The 20618-nt window shown below is 46.1% G+C and overlaps 1 protein-coding gene and 1 pseudogene across 2 annotated transcripts in view; both read left to right on the top strand.

Moving 5' to 3' along the window:
* Window positions 1–20618, top strand: part of ACACB (acetyl-CoA carboxylase beta) — a 127150-nt gene that overhangs the window by 14446 nt on the left and 92086 nt on the right. The window contains exon 1 of one of the 2 annotated variants that reach the window (XM_006151486.3): window positions 11848–12106. The exons of the other annotated variant lie outside the window; for it this stretch is intronic. Within the exon in view, the coding sequence (XP_006151548.1) occupies window positions 12060–12106 (47 nt within the window). The 5' untranslated portion in view covers window positions 11848–12059. Of the gene's footprint in view, window positions 1–11847; window positions 12107–20618 lie in introns of those variants that run through there. 2 annotated transcript variants of the gene reach the window in all.
* Window positions 2040–2167, top strand: LOC114008331 (uncharacterized; annotated as a pseudogene).

The following is a 20618-nucleotide window of genomic DNA, read 5'->3' as shown; positions in this document are numbered from 1 at the left end:
TGCAATTTCAGCAGGGATCAGGGGAAATAAGTTTATAAAAACAGTTCACTGGATGGGGACCAGCAGGTGGCATGGTGGTTAAGGCACTGGACACTCCCACATGGCCGACTGCAGTTCGGGTCCTGAACCTGGTGGCTTGCTTTCCCACTTTCTTTCCCTCTCTCTCTCTGCTCAAATTAAAATAAATGAATGAATAAATAAAATTAAAAAAATAAAAAAAATAAAATTTAAAAAATAAAAAAACAGTTCACTAGAGTTGAACATCAGAGGTCATGAGAAGGGATCTCTGGTGGGGGCATGGGGCGGTATCTCAGCAGGTAGTAGGGATGGGGACACATCTATGTTGCCAGCTCTGGTAGGGAACAGACAGATAGGGCTGCTGCTCACGAAGAGCCCACATCCTAGCAAGAAGATAGGGAGCATACACATGACCCCGTGAGCAGGTAAGGTAGTTTCGGAATGTTTCCAACGCCAGGAAGGAAACAGCACAGTACAGGGGCATACCCAGAGGGACCATTTTTAATTCTCTGCTGTCACTGTCTTGAAATTCTTAACAATGTTGTTTTATGCCAGTGGGTATGCATGAGAGGGAGGGAGGGAGGACAGAGAGAGAGAGAGAAAACAGGGCTGGTCACACTGCAACCCATTTTCCTCCAATCTTGTCAGGAACCTGGTCACGTGTGAATGCACCTGGCATGTTTTTCAAGACAAAGGGTCTGGGTCTCGGTCCCTGGTTGGCCATGTGGGATCTGCCTTCTTCTGCATAGCACCTGAGCACTGTGCCACTAGATTAGCCCCATTTTTAAGAGGGAGCTCCACATTTTTATTTCCGATGAGGTTCCACCAACTCCATAGCCAGTCCAGCCTTCCCTCCCCACTCTACCTGTCAGTGTCACCTCTTCCAAGGGTCTCCCCTGTCCCCTCCCAACTCTAAAATAACCCTCATGCTCTACTCCCTGTTTCTTTATCAGTCATCTGATTTGTTGTTTTCACAGCACCTACTCCCTAAGATTATGTCTTCTTTCATTGCCAGAGAGAGCATGCACTTGCCAGAGAGATGGGGAGAGGCAGGAAGCACCTCCAGTGGATCACAGTCATGCTATAATCCTTTTTCTTCCTTTTCTCCATCCTGTATGATTTGGAACATGCACACACAGCTCTGGAATATTTCTCAAGTCACTGGGGCTGGAATTTGAATCATGGTGGCCATGAAGGATTGGCTCCCAGGTGCACAGAACTTAACTACTGCACTATGGGGTTGGCCTAAGATTAGGTCCTTTAATTCCTTGTTCGTGTACTTGGCTGTTACCTGCCTCCTACAGTGGACTACAAGTTCCATGAAAGCAGGGCCATGTTTATAGTGGTCTTGGTTTTTTCCCACTACCTAGCCCAGTGCTGATTCATGGGTATTTTCCAGGAGCTTGAATCAAGTGTGGAACACAACTTCGCCAAAGTCAGAACTATGCATTTCAGGGGCAAAACTCATGATGAATGAGTATGGGGATGAATGGATAGATTGGATAGAAAGATGGGCCGACAGACAGATAATAAATAGATGGATGGATGAATGGGTGGGTGGTGGATGGGTGGTTGGATAGATGCATGATGGATAGATAGATTGATTAGATGGACGGATGGATGGGTGGATGGATGAACAGATCAATAGGCACTTTGTTGTTGTCGCTCTTTAAGAGCAGACTTTTTGTTTCATATAATTCTTTTTGTGTATATCTTGTGATTTTTTTTTAGGCTAGTTCTGGAGTTAAACCCAGACTTTGGATTATGGTTGTGCTAGCCTCACCCTTCCTCTCCTTTTCCCCACCTGACAAGGACTGGCTAAGAAAACAGATCCTGTGACTTTGTGCTGTCTGCCCAGTTCTTTCCTTCCTTCTCTTCCCATTTGGATTCCTTTCAGTGCAGGGGTTGGGACTTGACCTTTCCTTAGACTTGGAACGGTCTCGAGGTTTGGAATTCCCATGCAACCCTTAGAAATGGACCTAAGGAGACTATTGCATGATGTGGCAAAATAGTTGCTCACCACCCTCCGGTTCCTTTTCCCATCGGATCTGAACCTGGTCTTGGTGGTCGCACGAGGAGGGAGAGGAACACTGAAGCCGGCCTCTGGTGGTGTAGCCTGGCTGCACCCTGGGGCTGGTTTCAGACACACCTTCCCTGAAGACAGGGTGGTGCAGGATAAGGCGGCTGGACCCCACAGGGCGACTCCTTTGTCTTCTAGGCCTGTGTTCCTGGGAGCCGGCTCTGCAGAGCTGGGAGACACAGGAAGGGCAGCACAAGGAAAAGCAGAATTCCTGGTGGCAACAGCTAATGTAGCTCTGAGTGGCCAATAAAAGAGTCTGGCAGTGAAAAAAAAAATAACGTTGCTCACCTACAAAACTGAAATGAAGGTACAAAATACTGCCATTTGTAAATCTTATTTGATTTTTAATTTAATTTTTTTTGAGAGTTTTTTTTGTTATAGGGCACATGCGCTCGCCAGAAAGACAGAGAGAGACAGAGAGATAGAAAGCAAGAAATCACACACCCCCCAGGAGGGATGGCTATGCCGATCCCTTCTCCTCCATTCTCCTCTCGGGATCTTGGGCACACACGCACACATGCCTGGCATTGAGTTTAAGCTGCTGGGTCCGGGACTCAAACCATGGTCGACTACATGGGAGTCCAGCGACATAGCCATTATACCAACTGCTGGTCCTGATTTTTTAATTTTTATTTTACTTATTACTTGTAGTTTTTTGCCATAGGGTATGTGTGCTTGCTGGAAAGAAGAGAGAGACAGTGAGAGGGAAAGTCAGAAATCACCCACCCCCCCCAAGAGGGGATGGCCATGTTGTAATTCCTTCTCCACTAATCTCCTCCTGGGACTTTGGGTATGCACGCATGTGTGTCTGAAGTGATTTTCAAGTTGCCAGGTCTGGGACTTGAACTGTGGTTGGCCATGTGGGAGTCCAGTGCTGTAACCTCTATACCACCTTCTGGCTCCTATTTTATTTGTTTATATATTTTTTAGCTGTTGCTTTTTTTTTACAAGAGTTATTTATTTACTCTTATTAATTATTATTATTTTAATTTTAATTTGACTAGAGACAGACAGGGAGAGAGAAAGGGAAAGTGAGAAAGCAAGCCCTCAGTTTCAGGACTCGAACCATGATCTGCTTCAGCCTGCCCTAATCACTGGGATTATAGGTATATCCCACTGCACCAAGCCTTTAGTCTGGACCAGGAATCAAACCCAGACCTCCCATGTGGTTCCTCCCTGTGGAGCACAGTATCTTAACAGCATGTCCCACTGCAGCTAAAGCAGGATGATCTCATTTTGCTGAACAAGTGGCGGTGTGGTTAGAGTCCAGTAGGTCTCAGCTAAGATACCCAGGTTCAAAATTACTTCTTACTAGCTTGTTCCCCTACTAGGGCCACCCTGTGGGGTGTGCATGTGAATTGGATGGAAGGGGGCAAGTTAGGATTGCCCAACTAGAGTCCTAAAATAGAAAATTATGAAGTGGAAATTAATAAATTGATGGTAAACTCATTTATTAGAACACATCCTGGATTGTTGTGAAGTTTTTATTGTCTTTATTTTTTACTTTTTTTTTTTTTTTTTTGAGGTTTGTGCTATAGGGTGCGTGCACTTGCCAGACAGATACAGAGAGACAGACAGACAGCGAAAAATCACCCCCCAGCGGGGATGGCCATGCCACAATCCCTTCTCCTCCATTCTCCTCTTGGGATCTTGGGCATGCACACACACACACGCCCGGCGTGAGTTTTAAGCCACCGGGTCCGGAACTTGAACCACGGTTGACTACATGGGAGTCCAGCAACATAGCCATTACGCTAACTGCTGGTCCCGAATTATTTATAGTCTTTAAAGAATTATTTATTTAATATTATTATTCTTTCTTAAAACTTTCTTTTTTTTTTTTTTTTGGAGAGGTTTTCACTATAGGGCGTGTGCGCTCTCCAGACAGACAGAGACATAGAGACAGAAAGTGAGAAATCACCCCCCAGGGGGGATGGTCACGCCGCAATCCCTTCTCCTCCATTCTCCTCTTGGGATCTTGGGTACGCACGCACACGTGCCCGGCATGAGTTTTAAGCCACCAGGTCCGGGACGCGAACTGTGGTCAACTACGTGGGAGTCTAGCGACATAGCCATTACGCTAACTGCTGGTTCCCTCTTAAAACTTTCTATAGGGTGCTCACCAGAGAGACAGAGTCTTTTTTGTCCCATTTTGCATGAATATTCATGCTTCTGCCACTGAAATATGTTTAAAAAATTAATTTAATTTAATTTATTATTATTTTTAAAACTTGCTACAGGGCATGTGCACTCACCAGAGAGAGACAGAGAGAGAGAGGGAAAATGAGAAAGCAAGCTACTAGGTCGGGACTCAAACCACAGTCAGCCATGTAGGAGTCCAGTGCCATAACCATCATGCCATCCTAGCCCCCCTGCTTCTGAAATATTAACATGATAAGATGGAACATAAAGCTTTACCTTCTTAAAAACAAAATTCCAAGTTCCAAAGTACATTGACCGTGGGAGTTTCAGATAAGTGATTGTAGATTGTACTCGATGTTCTTTCAATAGACCTTGGCACATTATAAGCACAAAAAATGCTCTACTTAATAAGTACGTGTGTGCGTGCATGTGTGTGTGTTTCTGTGTGTCTGTTTGTCTAGAGAGACTGTGAGGAGTGTCTCCAAACTGCAAATAATTGCTATCTTTATGTGGTATAATTCTGAGTGATTTAACCTTCTTCTGCATTGCTTTTTGCATTTTCTATTTAAAGAATGATTTTATTTAACTTTATTTATTTATTTATTTATTTATTTTAATTTGACCAGAGAGGGAGGGAGAGAGAGAGAGAAAGTGAGAAAGCAAGCTATCAGGTCTGGGACTCGAACTGCTGTTGGCCATGTGGGAGTCCAGTGCCCGTAACCACCATGCCACCTGCCAGCCCCACATTTTCTTTTTTAAAAATTCATTTATATATTAATTTCTTCCATGAGCAAGAGTTAGAAACAGAGCGACAGCATCCCTAATAGGGTGTTTGTTTGTTTGTTTGTTTGCTTTGGAGAGGTTTTTTGCTATAGGGCGCGTGTGCTCACCAGACAGACAGACAGAGAGCCAGAAAGCGAGAAATCATCCCCCCAGGGAGGATGGCCACGTGTCACAATCCCTTCTCCTCCATTCTCCTCTCCGGATCTTGGGCATGCACACACACACGCCCGGCGTGAGTTTTAAGCCACCGGGTCCGGGACTCGAACCACGGTTGACTACACAGGAGTCCAGCGACATAGACATTATGCTAACTGCTGGTCTCCCTGACACTGCAATCTACCCTCAGCCTCAGCCAGCCTTGGATCATGGGCACTCGTGTGCCCATAAACCAAGGGAGGTCTTTGGACTTGAACTTTCCCATGTGGGATTGCTTTGCAGAGTGTTGTGTTTTACCATTCCACTACTGTCTGGTCCCTCTTTTACCCTTTCTAACTTTCTTCTCTAAATATCATTTTAATAACATATTTTAACAATGTTTAATAATGGAACAGTATTAAGAAATTGAAGGAAATGTCATCTCGCTTCTTAGATAAGAAGCTGAAGCCCAGAGAGGTCTGGGTCTCCACTATGATTTAACTGAGAGCCTCAGCAGCTTTGGGTCAGAAATCAGTCTGTAACCTGCTAGTGTTGGTGTAGCTGCCCAAACTCCCCTAGAGGATAAGAGGCTTGGGTTCCAAAAAGGCACCTTCATCTTCCTCTTTGTTCTGTTATGGGAAGAGTCAGGAGTCGGGTGATTTCCCTCGTACATTTAAGCTGTGTGACCTTGGGGACATCACTTGGTCCTCTGTGGCTCCAACAGTCTGTGGTTTTTTCCTTCCTGCATGGAAGAATAGATGGCAGGGAGGGAGCTGGGGCAATTGGGAAGGGAATAGCTGGAAAATGGGAACAAAAGCCTGTGAACTGAGAGCCATTGCCTCCTTGGTAAGTTACTACAGGTGGCCTGGGTGCCAGGAGACAGTGAGGCCATCCTAGGAACGAAAGAGTTAAGTGGAGAAGCTAAGCTTCGCCCCATTCATTCACTTGCAGAGACCATTGACCGCACCTCTGCTGGGCACTGGGCACTGTGAATACAGAGACAGTGAGGCCCAGCCTGTGCCCTCAGAGGGGCCAGGGCCAGGGGCCTGGAGAGCTCACTAGCCCAGAACATTTGCCATCATATGTTGAGAGAGTTGTGGGATAGTTAAATGCTCACTAACTGGAGGGCAACCACCACACCAACATGCCCGCTTCTTCACTTAGCAGCATGTGATTCAGGGTCACCTTGTGTGAATTTCTGTGCCTCAGTGTCTTCTAATGTGGGGTCACAGTATTACTGACCTCACAGGTCTGGGTTAGGCTTAACTGAGTTATGGCGAACACAGCACGTCAGTTTGTTTAAAAGCTTTAAATCCTTGGCATTAAATCTAATGTACAGGGGCTAGTTCTGTGACCCAGTGGGTAAGGGAGCCAGATCCCACGTGGTCAACCATGTGGTTTGAATCTGGCCTCGATGGCTTGAAAAACACTTTGAGCACCTGCGCGTGTGTGCCCCAAATCCTGACAGCATGGAAAAAATGGAGAAGGGATTGTGGCATGACCATGGCCCATAGGGGAGTGCTTTCTCCCTCTCTCTTGTGCACATGCATGCTATCTAGCAAAATAAAAATAAACTTAAGAAAAGAAGGAAGGAGAAAGGGGGAAAAAAGTGTGATGTACAGTGTCATAGTAAGGGCTGAGGATTTGTGGTCAGGTCTTGAGAGCTCAGACTTATATCCTATTACCTATCTGAGCTACAACTTAATTATTTTTTTAATTAATTAATTAATCTATTTATTTGATGTAATTTTCAAGCTGCCAGGTTTGGAACTCGAACAATGGTCGGCCATGATGGAATCCAGCATCTTAACTACCATGCTATCTGTTGGCCCTACAACTTCCTGTTCTATAGAAGCTTAACTTCAGAAGATGGTTGAGATCAAGTGGGAGCAAATGCTGGGAGTGGACTACCCAGAAGGGTCTCCATTGCCATTATTTGAATGGGCTTCTCCTTAAGATCTTGCCCTTGGTCATAGATATTGCCAAGCCCTATCAGAGCACACACCTTCAAATGTCTGCAGAAAAGAAAGAGAGATTACAAAGGCAGGTGAAGTGTCCTTGATAAAGGGTCAGGTTCAAAGCAGTGCACAGGGGTAGGAGCCTCCTCTCCTCCACCACTCACTTTCCTGTCGGGAATGTTGAGGTAAGAGGTTTAGCAGGGCAGACCCTGAACCCCAGAAAGCAAAGAAGACTCCATGGGGTCTGGACATATATGGGGGGGGGAGTCCTATCTGGCAGGTAGGGAACTGACATGGAGACCTCTCCCAAATATTGTAGTATCCTGGGTGGGTTTGCAGGGACCCTTCCAACTCCTTCTGCCCTGCCTCCCCATTTTCACCTCTTCTCATCAGCTCCCAGCAGTAACCTGACCATGTACCTTTACATAGTCTGTAAATGTTTCTCTGTGTCTGGATGGAATGCCAAAGATCTTCCTATATTTATTCAATTATTGATGCAAGAAGGGCTGGCAGGATCCCCAGTTTCAAATTTATTGAGCTCCTAGAATGTTTTCCTGAAGCCTGAGAGAAAAAGGAGCCCTGTCTTTGAAGTGTTGTATTTATGGAACGGATATTGTGATTGTACGTGTGTGTGACAGGGTGGTGAGTATGAAATTCTTACAGGTACAGGACAACTAACTGTCCCCTTTTTAAAAAAATTTTGCTATAGGGTATGTGCACTCACCAGAAAGAAAGAAGGTGAGAAAGCACCTCTTGGGGGATGGCTACTTCACTATCCCTTTTCCCCCATTCTCTTGGGATTTGGGGAATATACTCACAGGTACCCTACATGTTTTTCAAGTTGGAACTCAGACTCACATGTACCCTACATGTTTTTCAAGTCTGGAACTCAGACTCTGCAGTCAGCCATGTCAGATCCAGCTGCATTAATCACCAAGTCACCGGCTGACCCAATTTCCCTTTCCCTCTTTTGTTTATTTATTTCCATGAGTGAGAGAGACAGAGAGACAGGCATCTCCCACAAGGTCTTCACACTGTGATCTACACCCAGCTTTAGCCAGTCTGGATCATGAATGTGTGTGTGTGCCCAGTGTATACTGGGAAACTGTAGATACCATCCCAGAACCTTCCTAGGTGGGGCCAGCAGCACAGAGAGCTGTGTTTCTGCCATGCCAGCCACTAGGCTCCCCTCTCTCTCATGAATTAGTATTCTGTGTTAGAAAAAATAATTTACTTCTGCTCTACGCTTAATATCACATTTTCCCTCATAATATAGTGAAAGCAATTGTTACATTTTGCTTTATTTTGCTTTACTTTCGATCAAGACAAATTATATTTAGATGAGGAAAATTATTTATAGATGAGGAAGTGGAGAAAAGGGATTAGCCCAAGGTCAGACTCCAGTGTAGGGCAGACCCAGTGCCATTCATTGCACAGTCTTTCCACTGCACTGCGAGTCACCCCCATGTGAATTTTGATGTTGTTGCTTTCGTGTGCATGTTGTCATTGGTTTGTATTTTCCCTCTGCAATACCAGCAAGTTAAATTTAGCCTCTGATAAGTCTGGGAGGAAAGTCTTACAGCATGAGATGGCAACCACTGCTACATTGAACCATTTCATCAAAAAACTCAACTATCGGGACCAGCAGTTGGCGTAATGGCTATGTCGCTGGACTCTCATGTAGTTGACCACTGTTCGAGTCCTGGACCTGGTGGCTTAAACTTATGTGGGCGCATGTGCATGCGTGCCCAAGATCCAGAGAGGAGAATGGTGAGTTGATGTTTTAGACGTAGAGAATAAACACTTCTCATGGGCTTGGTTGAAAGTAAGCAATGAGCAGTTTTCTTCCTTAAGATCCCCATTGACTTTGAGGTAGAGTAGGAGTGTTTTGAAATATCTTCATTATCTGATTTTTCATTGTTGTCCCTATTTTGGGGGGGCTACATTTAAATTTGGGTCATTTGGAGGATGAATACATTTTGGTTTTGCTTCAAAACTTTAGAAAAATTCAGCCTGGGGCCAGCAGTTGGTGTAATGGCTATGTTGCTGGACTCGCATGTAGTCAACCACAATTCAAGTACCAGACCCAGTGGGTAAACTCATGCTGGGCATGTGTGCGTTCATGCCCGAGATCCTGAGAGGAGAATGGAGGAGAAGGGATTGCGGCATGGCCATCCCCCTCGGGGGGGGATTCCTCGCTTTCTATCTCTCTGTCTCTCTCTGTCTTTCTTGTGAGCGCACATGCCGTATAGCAAAAAAACCTCTGCAAAAAAAAATTTTTTTTCAGCCTAATGTGGTTTTCTTTTTTGGAAGAATTGATGACAAGGTTGTGAAGAATTTTCTAGAAACCCTGAAGAACTGAGAATTCTGTTCACCTGTCTTTTTCTCTAAACTGGCTATTGAAATGTTATTTAACATGTGATTAGAGCACAACCAACCTCTGCCTTCAGGTAGGGCTGCTTACACAACTTAGGGGAAGATCCAGTTTACATTGTGGCCCATGGTTGACACCCTTTGGAGGGGTGGCCCTTCTTATGCCTTTAAAATACATATATTTTATTCATAAGAGAGAGAGTATGTGTGAGAGATAAAGAGAGACAATATCCTTGATGGGGTCTCATCACACTGTGATCCCCAGTCCCCTAGCTCGTCAGGATCTTAGGTGTATTCCTACCTGGAGTATTTTCAGGTTGCCTGGGGATCCAAACCCATGGTAGGCTATGTGGTTTCCAGCACTGCTGTTCAGTACACCAACATCTTTGTCACCTCAGCTGAGTCCCTGCCTTTTGGAGCATATTTATTTGCCAACTTTTAGGGTTTTTGTTTGTTTGTTTGTTTTAGTTTTTGCTATAGGATGTGTGTGTGCTCTCCATAGATAGAGACAGAAGAAATGAGAAATCACCCCCCAGGGAGCATGGCCATGACATAGTCCCTTCTCTTCCATTCTCCCTCTCTTAGGTGTTTTGAGCATACCCATGTGCCTGGTGTGATTCTCAAGTCTCGGGATCCAAGACTTGAACTGTGGAGTGGGCCACACCACCTGCTGGTCCAACATTCGTGTTACTTTTTTTTTTCTTTTTAAGAATTATTTTATTTAAATTTATTTATTTATTTATTTTAATTTGACCAGAGAGACAGAGCGAGAGAGAGAGAGAGAGAGGGAAAGTAAGAAAGCAAGCTGTGGTGTCTGGAACTTGAACCGTGGTAAGCCATATGGAACTCTAGCACCCTTAACCACCATGCCACTTGCCAGCCCCATTCATGTTACTTTAAACAGCATTCACGTTACAATGTATGCTATGTTTTTGCTTGTTTATTTGCATGTAACATAGGATACATTTATTATCCTGGTGTTTTCTAGGCAGTGTTTTGGATCCTTTGCATTTATAATATTACTTCAAGAAGCATTTATTAATCAATTCAAACTGGAATCAGTTTGCCTGGTCCAGCTTGTCCATTTGTGCATCACACATCTATCTCTGGGCCATGGTCATCTGCATTGCGGGGTAAAAAACAACGAACTTACTGTAAGTATTAAATGAGAGAATGGCACAAACAGGCACTTAGTAAGGGTGAGTCACTTCAGGGGCTTATATAGGGGCATGTCCTGGAGGCACATGCTTTCATGTGGGAGACCCGAGGTCAGTAGTGATGTGGTGGTGAAGCCACTGGACTCCCACATAGTGGACCACAGTTCCGGTCCCAGACCCGGCCGATTGCTTTCTCACTCCTCCTCCCTCCCATTATATAAAAATAAATTAAACAATTTTTTTTTTTTAATAGGGGAGACCCAGGAGATTCCAAGTCCATGTTCACTTCCTGTTCCAATTCCAAGCACAGAACAAACCTGTCCCTGGGAGTAGAGGTTAAATGATAAGTGAAAACAGGAATCTGGAAACCAAAAGTTGACAAGAGAGGCTTTTTTTTTTTTTTTTTTGAGAGGTTTTTGCTATAGGGCGCGTGCGCTCGCCAGACAGACAGAGAGAGACATAGAGACAAAAAGCAAGAAATCACCCCCCAGGGGGGATGGCCACGCCGCAATCCCTTCTCCTCCATTCTCTTCTCGGGATCTTGGGCATGCACGCACACGCGCCCGGCTTGAGTTCTAAGCCACCGGGTCCAGGACGCGAACCGTGGTCGACTACGTGGGGATCCAGCAACATAGCCATTACGCTCGCTAACTGCTGGTTCCTGACAAGAGAGGCTTTTAATAGGCACAGCACAGACCTCTGATTCATATTTTAAATTTCCGCACCTTCCACTTCCCTACTGTACGTACATTCAAAATATCCATTGCTACCAGTATGCAGGTATGACATGCTAGAACTCTTCTACACCAGAGGCGCTTGTTGAAAAGTGTAGACAGCAACTAGTTTTGTTTTGTTTTTTAATTTATTTTATTTGTTTTAATTTGACCAGGGAGGGACAGAGGAAGAGGGAGGGAATGTGAGAAAGCAAGCCGCCAGGTCTGGGACTCAAACCCTTAGTCGGCCATGTGGGAGTCCAGCGCCCTTAACCACCATCCCACCTGCTGCAACTAGTTTTAAGTCTCCACTGCTCTCCTCCACGGTCAGCTGTGAGTCCGCACGATTGGCCAAGCCCGAGAGGCGGAGTTCCTGCCCGCGTAAGGGGCGGGACCGGGGCGTGGCCCTTTTGGGAGGCGGGGCCGTTCTGCGGACAGGGCGGGGCCTGATCCGTTGCGTCCGCCCCGACACTTGCGCGCTGGGCGCGTTTCGGGATGGAGCAAGCGCAACGCCGACTTGAGCGACCGCTGGCTGCGGCAGGGCTCTGTCTGAGGCGCTCTAGGGCCGGGTCTCTGCCCCCAGGTCGCAACCTCACTTCTCTACTGGACCCCGGGACCGGGGTCTGCTTCAAAGGTTTAGGGGGTGCATTCTCTGCACCCCTGTAGGAGCCCGGTAGGATTGGCCTGCGGGGCAGCCAGCATGAGTCCTGCCAAGTGCAAGGTCTGTTTCCCTGATCGCAGAATAAAGTAAGTAAGCCTGCAGTTTTAATGACTGTTATCTTTTACAAACCTATGCAGTCATCTTCCCGCCCCCGAGGTCAAGCTGAAAGTCACTGTAGCACAGCCCTCTGTCTCTCTTATCCCCGTCTCCACTCAAGCAAATATGGGCTTAACTTTGGCCGCTGCTGGGGAGCTGAAGCCCGCCTTGCAAATACTGGCTGACTTTGGCGGTAGAGGAGGCCAGACTTGTCAGTGACTTCGATTGGAGGAGGGCGCTGTGGAGCGAACAGATGCTTCAGGAATGACCCCTTGGCGGGAGCCACCCTTTCTCCCTCCTAGCCCTGGGAAAAGTGAAAGTTGTGGAAGGCAGGTCATTTTGAAACTGAAGTCCTGGGCGAGTCAACGTGAACTTGAGCAGGAGTGGCAATTAGGGGCATTTTCTGAGCAGGTTAGCATCTCTGTGCCTGAGTGCTTATTACTCCCACCTACTGATTTTTTTTTTTTTGGGGGGGGTCTTAATTTCATTGCACTTTAAAAAAATTAACAAAGCTATGTTTGTTGTTGAAAATTCAGAAATTATGGATACGTAAACAGGAACAAAAGTCATCCATAGGCCTCCAAGCTAAGTGCCAGGAGGAGATGGCCTTCCAGTTCCATGGTCCCTCTGCAGAGCAGATTCACAGAGCCATCAAGGAAAGCCTCCTAGATATCTTCAAGGCCAGTCCAATCAAAGGGCCATGAAATGGACAGGGGAACAGGACTTGGGTCAGCATCTTCTGGAGGGAAGCATAGAGGTCATATTCCTTATGCCTTCAAGGCCCTCATCTAACCCCTCTGGTGAAAACACCCAACTCAAATCAGGCCCTGAGGCTGACAAAGGAAATATTTTTTCTGCTCTATAAATCTAATTTCTGAAAAAGTTTAACATATAAATCTTGAATCACAGTTAATGGTCCGCTTTAATTCCAATGAGAATACATTTCACAGGCCACTTTCATGCAGAAAAATAAACCTGTGAGAATTTGGAATTGCCTTGGCAAGTCTAGGACATGGGGTCACTATGTTTATAGTAATATGGATATGCTTTATTGGGTGAGTACTTCATTCCCTTCTCAGCTCAAAGTGAGAGTTGCTGGGGTCAAGTGGTGGCACGGCAGCAAACATGAGGCTGTGTGAGGCTGACCCACAGGGGAAGGTTCCAGGTTCACATCTGGACCTCTCCCTGAGTACATGGGGTTTGCACGTGCCTGTGATCCAGACTTGGCTGAGGCTAGTGGTGGATCATGACATCAAGACTCTGTTGGGAGTGCTGTCCTTTTGTCTGTCTCTGTGTCTCTCTCTCATGGAAGAAGTAAATAAACTGAAAAGTAAATAAAATGAAAAGTTTGAGTTGGTGGGCCAGTAGGTGGCATGGAGGTTGAGATGGCTGACTATGCAGTTCAAGTCCTGGACCCAGTGGCTTGAAAATTCCACCAGGTGTGTGTGTGTGCGCGTGCACGAATGCACCCCATATCTCAAGACAAGAATGGAGAAGAAGGGAGTGTGGCTTTGCCATCCCCATCGGGGGATGATGTCTCATTTCCTCTCTCTGGTGAGTGTACTCGCTTAGTACCAAAAAAAAAAAAAAAAAGAGAGAGAGAAAATAAAAGAAAATTGAGGTGCTAAAATCATAGAGGTAGAACCACTCACCTCTGCCACTGAGCTGTGTCATCTTGACCAAGTACCATTACCCTTAAAACTTCAGTTTCCTCATGTCAATGGGGCTATTGCGAGGCCTTTCTAGAGTTACTGAGACTATTCTCAGAAAGTGCTGGCCTTGACTACTGCTTTGGGTGAGCACAAATCCTCGCACTAACTGATAACAGTGGAGACAAAGTTCAGTTGCAAAAGAGCCCTCTTGACTCAAGGCACTTGGGATCCTGTTCTGAAGGCCTGGACCATCTAAGGAGCTAGAACTCACGCAGGCAAGGCCTCAGTATTGGCCAGTTTTCCTTGGCGTGTAAATGGGGTCATAGTTCAGATAACAGATAAAGGAATGTGGATCTGAGTGGAGAAGAGCTTGTTGGAAGAGATGTGGGATGAATGGGATGAAATAAAGTTGGGGGAGGAGGGAGGGAGGAGAATCTGGTCTTCAGGGAGTCCCATGTTCCTTGCGATGAAAAGTGTCACTGTTATGAGATTTCTGCTCAGACCCGAAGCTGGCTGCCTGGATTGAAATATTGGTGGTAAATATGTCAGGGGTTCTCCCATGACCATGAGTTAGAATTTTCTGGGGGATCTTTTGAAAAAATGTAGATGCTGATCCCCACCCCCTAGAGATACTGAATAATTAGTCCAAGGTGGGGCTGGGCATTACTACCTTCTTAAAAATTATTTGGGACTGGGGGCCAGCACACGGCATGATGGTTAAAGATGCTGAATTACCACATGGCCAACCACGGTTTGAGTCCTGGGCCTGGCAGCTTATTCCCTCACTTTCCCTTTCTCTCTCTGTCTCTGTCTGGTCAAAATAAAAAAGAAATTATTTGGGACCAACAGATGGTAGGATGGATATGTCACTGGGCCCCCACGTAATCGTCCATGGTTCGAGTCCCAGACCCAGCGGCTTGAAACTCATGCCAGACACATGTGCATGCATGCCCAAAGCCCCGAGAGGAGACTGGAGGAGAAGGGATTGCAGTGTGGCCATCCCCCAGGGGGGTGATTTCTCGCTTTCTGTCTGTCTCTCTTTCTGGTGAGCGCATGTGCTCTATAGCAAAAACCTCTCTCAAAAAAAATCATTTATTTCACGATCAAGAGAGCGAGGGAGACAGCAACCCTAAAAGCATCTCGATACTATGATCCCATCTTTATACAGCCCTGGATCATGAGCAAGCATGTGCCTAGCGTACTCAGGGTCTCCAGATACAAACCTGGAACCTTTCAGGCTTCACAGAACATCCTGCTTTATTATTATTTTTTTTTTTTGGAGAGGTTTTTTTTTTGTTTTTTTGTTTTTTTTTTTAATTCTTATTTTTTTATTGTTATGGGGCGCATGCACTTGCCAGAGAGACAGAGAGACAGAAAGTGAGAAATCACCCCCTAGAGGAGATGGCCATGCCACAATCCCTTCTCCTCCATTTTCCTCTGGGGATCTTGGGCACGCACACACATGTGCCTGGCATGAATTTAAGCCACTGGGTCTGGGACTCGAACTGCGGTCAACTACACGGGAGTCCAGTGACATAGTCATTATGCTAACTGCTGGTCCTCCCCTCCTATCAACCTTAAAAACCATTACCTATGGGCCAGCAGGTGGCATGGTAGTTAAGACACCGGATCCCACATGGCTGACCATGGTTTGAGACCCAGCCCAGACCTAGCAGCTTGAAAAACATGCCAGGTGTGTGTACACGTGTGCCCGAAATCCTGAGAGAAGAGTACAGTAGGGGGGATTGCGTTGTGGCCATCCTCCAGGTGGTGATATTTCTTGGTGTCTTTCTCTTACAAGCGTATACACCCTCTTCTTTTCAGCTTTGTGGTAACAGAGTGTCTTACTGCTACTCACCTCTGCTGTTTCCTGCATCAGCAGCCATTGCTATGTGGTTGAATGGGCCTGATTGGGTTCTAGGCAAGCATTATTTATGGACAGTGAAACTTTAAAAAACCATTTTCACCTTGTGGGTGGCACAAGGACAAGTGGCAGTTTGGTTCTGGCCTACTGGCCCTAGTTTGTCCACCCCTGACCTAGCCACAGTGGTCCACCCAGGAGACATTGAGAAGGTAGGTGGCTTGAGAAATTTCCAAGGAACCCAGTTTCGTGCTGTCTGAAAGCTAAGTTCTGAGTTAGCCGTCACTGGGTTGCATGGTATTGTCTCACTTGGCAGTAATCACAGCGTACAGCATTGCAGGGCCTAGAATTGGCTCTCAGCAGTCAGGGTGGTTGAGATCATCCCTACTATATAGAAGAAATGAAAGTGTAAGGAACTTAAGGGCTGGTTAATGCCAGGCCCCAGCTCAATGACCCATCCCTGGGCTCCTATAATGGTTCACCTACTGAGACGCCCAGTACTGAAGTGTTACAAGCTATGCCCAGGCAGATGCCATTAATACTTCCATCCTATGAGTGAACCATGGCACAAAACACCCAGGTAACTTTCTCAAGAGTGCACAGGTCATAAGTGGTGGATTCCGGGTTCAAAGCTTGAGAGGATGTCTCCTGCCTGTCAGGGTTTCTCCACTTGGTTCTGTTGACATTTGGGGCCATGTGATTCTTTGTCGTGGTACTGTCCTGTGTATTATAGGATGCTGAGTGGCATCTCTGGTCCCACCCCACTTGATGGCAGCAGCACTCCCAAGTGTAACAGGCAAAAATGTTGTCACAAATGTGGCTATATGTCTGTAAGCAAAATTGGGCCCCATTGAGGGACCAGCAAATGACATAATGGTTATGTCATTGGATTCCCATGTAGTTGACCATGGTTTGTGTCCCAGACCCGGTGACAAAAAAACTCACGCCAGGCACATAAGTGTTCAAAATCCCAAGAGGAGAATGGAGGAGAAAGGATTGTGGCATGGCCATCCCACCTGGGTGAGTGATTTCTTGCTTTCTGTCTCTCTGTGTCTTTCAGGTGAGCACTCACACCCTATAGCAAAAATCTCTCCCACCAAAAAAGTTGGGCTTCATTGTGAGCTCAGCATTATATATATTGCCTCTTTTATTTGATGCTCCCTTTTATTCTAATCAATAGAAATCCTCCCATTTATATATAGTATCTTTCTCCCTCAAAATTAGATTCTGATGTCAGCTAGATTTGGAGTAGAACCTGAGCTCTGTCATTTGCCAACTGTGTGACCGCAGCCAAGTAGGCCTCTCGGAACCCTGGTTTTCTCATCAGGAGTAGGAGATGATGGCCTTTGCCATGTAGGGCCATGGGGACTCAGTGAGACGTTCCATGCACAGTCTATCCTTCTGCACTCGAGAGTGTTCATCTCCTCCCTTCCCCAGACAACTCTGCCTGGTCGTGTGCTCGGCAGCTGATAGTTGGTGTTTGGCTGGCACCTCTGTTGTTGATTGCACTGAAGCTATGTCCACAATCACCGAGGAGCTTTTCCGTCCTTGTCCTCACACTCACCCTGCTGGGCAAGGGCAGGGCTTAGCCTTTGGCTAAAGGCACGGACCACAGGATGAGCCTCCTCCAGCAGTAACAGAAGCTGGCTGAAGGTCACCCCTCTAGAGCCAGCCTTGGTTGGCCTCCAGCATTGTCCAAAAAAAAAAAAAAAATTAGAACAGCCACTTGGCTGGAGACAGGGCTTCATACAAGGCTGCTCTGGCAGTAGCATATAGTCGCAATGACGACTATGGCCAGCCTGCTAGAGGGGCACTGTCACCACTCTCAAAATCAAAATGGCAGCAGGGAATGTTTTATCCTGGGCCACAAAATGGTGTTTTTCTTTTTTTTTGTGCTTCAGGTCAAATTGCTAGCTCTTAGGTTTGTGTATGTAGAAATGGACACATCAAACTTTTTAAGCTAAAAGATCAAGCCAATCAGTCTGGGATGGTTGTGGGCAAGATGAAGGGAGTGGTCAGATAGGAAGCAACTTTGGGGCTTCGTCAAGTGGGGTATGAACTTGGATCATGTATGCCTGGGGTACTCAGGGAGGCCCTGGGATGTGAACCCAGCACCTTTCCCAAGTGGGTCCAGTTGTATTACTACTGTGCTACCATCTGGTGTCTCTCTCTCTTTCTCTCTTTTAAGAATTATTTTATTTAACTTTATTTTAATTTGACTAGAGTGGGACAGAATGAGAGAAAGAGAAGGAAAGTGAGAAAGCAAGCCACCAGGTCTGGGACTTGAACCACGGTTGGCCATGTGGGAGTCCAGCCCCCTCAACGACCACGCCGCCTGCCAGCCCTGATATTGTTTTCTAAAAAGCTAGAAACCCCCAAGGCCTAGGAGAACAGGAGAGATTAGCACCAGCATTCTGAAAGCTGGAAAGCAGATGAATGAGCAGTTACTGGTTTAGCAGAACCCAGAAGACTGAGTCCTATAAGCAGTGACAAAATCTGGGAATTCCATTCCCCCAGATATGCACTGCAGAACCCCAAAAGGCATAGGAACTGACAGCACGGGTACGTCTGGAATTGAGGTAAAGAAGGTATGAAGGAGGTACCAAAATGAGAAGGATTAGGTGAAAGTTCCCCTGCTCTCTGTGGCCAGGGGCTGTCTACTTGGAACCCTCAGAAGGCAGGGGTGGGCAGTTTGTTCTTGGGCCAGGAAAAATCAGAGAGGCACAGCTGAGGGCATGGAGTCTATATCCCAAGTAGTACAGAATCCCCAGAACTGCCTGTCTCACTTTTATCATCCAGGCAGAATACCAGAAGACCTTTCCTCAGGGAGAATCTGACCAGCGAGGAGGAAAGACTAAAGATGCCAACACAGGAGATCCCCAAGATATAGCCCTAGTTGATCACCTGCACTGAGCCCAGGGTCAGCCAGCCTCACACATGCTCAGTGCCTTGGTTCCCACTCATGGTCATAAGAACATGGCTAAGGCTTACCAGACTTTTGGATACAGTTTCTAATACAGAAGACAGCCCCACCCACTCCACCCCACCCCAGACAAACACATGGGCACAGGAAACTTAGTGTAAGCTGAAATCATGCTGCAGAAGAAAACTTTGAGAAATGGGGCCAGCAGGTGGTATAGGAGTTAAGACACTAGAATCCCACATGGTTGACCATGGTTCAAGTCCCAGGCCTAGTGGCTTAAAACTGATGCCAGGTGCATGCATGCCCCAAATCCCAAGAGGAGAATGGAGGAGAAGGGATTGCAGTATGGCCACCACCCTCCCTACCAGAGGTGATTTCTCACTTTCTTTCTGTCTCTCTCTCTCTCTCTGTAAAATCTCTCACTAAAAAAAAAAAAAAAAAAAAAAAATATCATTATCAAAGATATCTCTGCTCACTTATCACAGATATCTCTGATGCACTGGGTAGCTTACTAGGCAGCAGAGCTGGAAGCCATTTGTCAACCACAGTTGGAACCCCTGACCCAGGTAGCCTGGGTCTTGTCAGGCACTTGAGCACATGCTCAGGATCCTGATGGACTGAAGGACTGGAGAAAGGGGATCACGGTGTGACTGAACCCTGCAGAGGGTGTGTCTCCCTCTTTTCCTCTCTCTCTTCTGTCTTTTGTACATGTGCATGTAGTCTTCATTAGGAATGGGGAAACATTTTTTTAAAGCTATTATGAATATCCTCACAGAGGCCAGACAGGATATTACACTCATGTGAACAGGATGCTATAAAAAAGGGACATTTGCAGGCCAAAAACAAGGTCTTGGCCATTGAAACACGATAGTAGAAAAGAAGAACTCCAGTGAACAGTTGAAAGATAAGGTAGATAGGGCAGGCAGGTGGCATGGTGGTTAAGGCGCTGGACTCCCACATGGCTGACTGTGTTTCAAGTCCTGGACATGGCAGCTTGCTTTCTCATTCTCCCTCTCTCACTGTCTTTCTCTGTTCAAATTGAATAATAATAATAAATAAAATAATTTAAGAAACAAACAAAAAAAGAAAGATGAGGTTGACAGGCTAACAGGTGATGTGGTGGCTAAGGGGCTGGATTCCCACTTGTTTGACTGTGGGTTGGTGGCTTGAAAGATCACAACAAATAAAAAGATCAATCAATAAATAAATGTTTCTTGGAAAAGAAAGAAAGATAAGGTTGAGAAAGTTACCCAGATAATACAAGAAAATAAAAAGAGAGGGGAAAATAGAAAAGTCAGAGATCAATCTAGGAACATCCTTTTTTTTTTTTTTCCCTTTTAGAGAGATTTTCTGCTATTGGGCATGTGCACTTGCTGGGGAGAAAGAGAAAGACAGAGAGACAGAAAACGAGAAATCACCCCCCCAGGGGAGATGGCCACATAGCAGTCCCTTCTCCTTCATTCTCCTCTTGGGATTTTGGGCACACATGCACACGTGCCCAGTGTGAGTTTTAAGCTGCCAGGTCCAGGACTCGAACTGCAGTCAACTACGTGGGAGTCCAGCAACGTAACCATTATGCCATCTCCTGGTCTCTGGAACGTCCTTTTTAAAAAAAAAAAATGAAAAAAACAATTTTTTATTGTCGGAGGGCATGTGCACTCACCAGAGAAAGAGAGAGCAACTCCCAGAGGGGTATGGTCGCACCACCATCCTTTTTCCTCCATTCCTCCTTCCTATGGGGATTTTGGACATGCTTGCACATGTGCCTAGTGTGATTTTCAAGCTGCTGAGGCCAGACTCTAACCATGTTTGGCCATGTGGGATTGGCTCCCTTAACCATTGTGCTATGGGCTACACCCCCTCTTTTATTTAAAGTTTATTTCCTTCATAAGAAAGGGAGACAGAGAGACAGAGAAACATGCACCCCCATGGGTCTTAACATTGCAATTCATCCCCAGCCTCAGCCAGCCTGGATGAAGGGCACAATGCTCCTGGCATATACAGGGAGACCTTGGGATATAGACTGAGGATCTTCCCATATATTGTAGCACCACAGACCACGGCAT

This window comes from Tupaia chinensis, unplaced genomic scaffold (genome assembly GCF_000334495.1).
Source record: "Tupaia chinensis unplaced genomic scaffold, TupChi_1.0 Scaffold000320_1, whole genome shotgun sequence".
In the NCBI taxonomy this organism is placed as follows: domain Eukaryota; kingdom Metazoa; phylum Chordata; class Mammalia; order Scandentia; family Tupaiidae; genus Tupaia; species Tupaia belangeri.
Note: the sequence above shows the minus strand (reverse complement) of the source record. Positions and strands in the feature narration are given on the sequence as shown.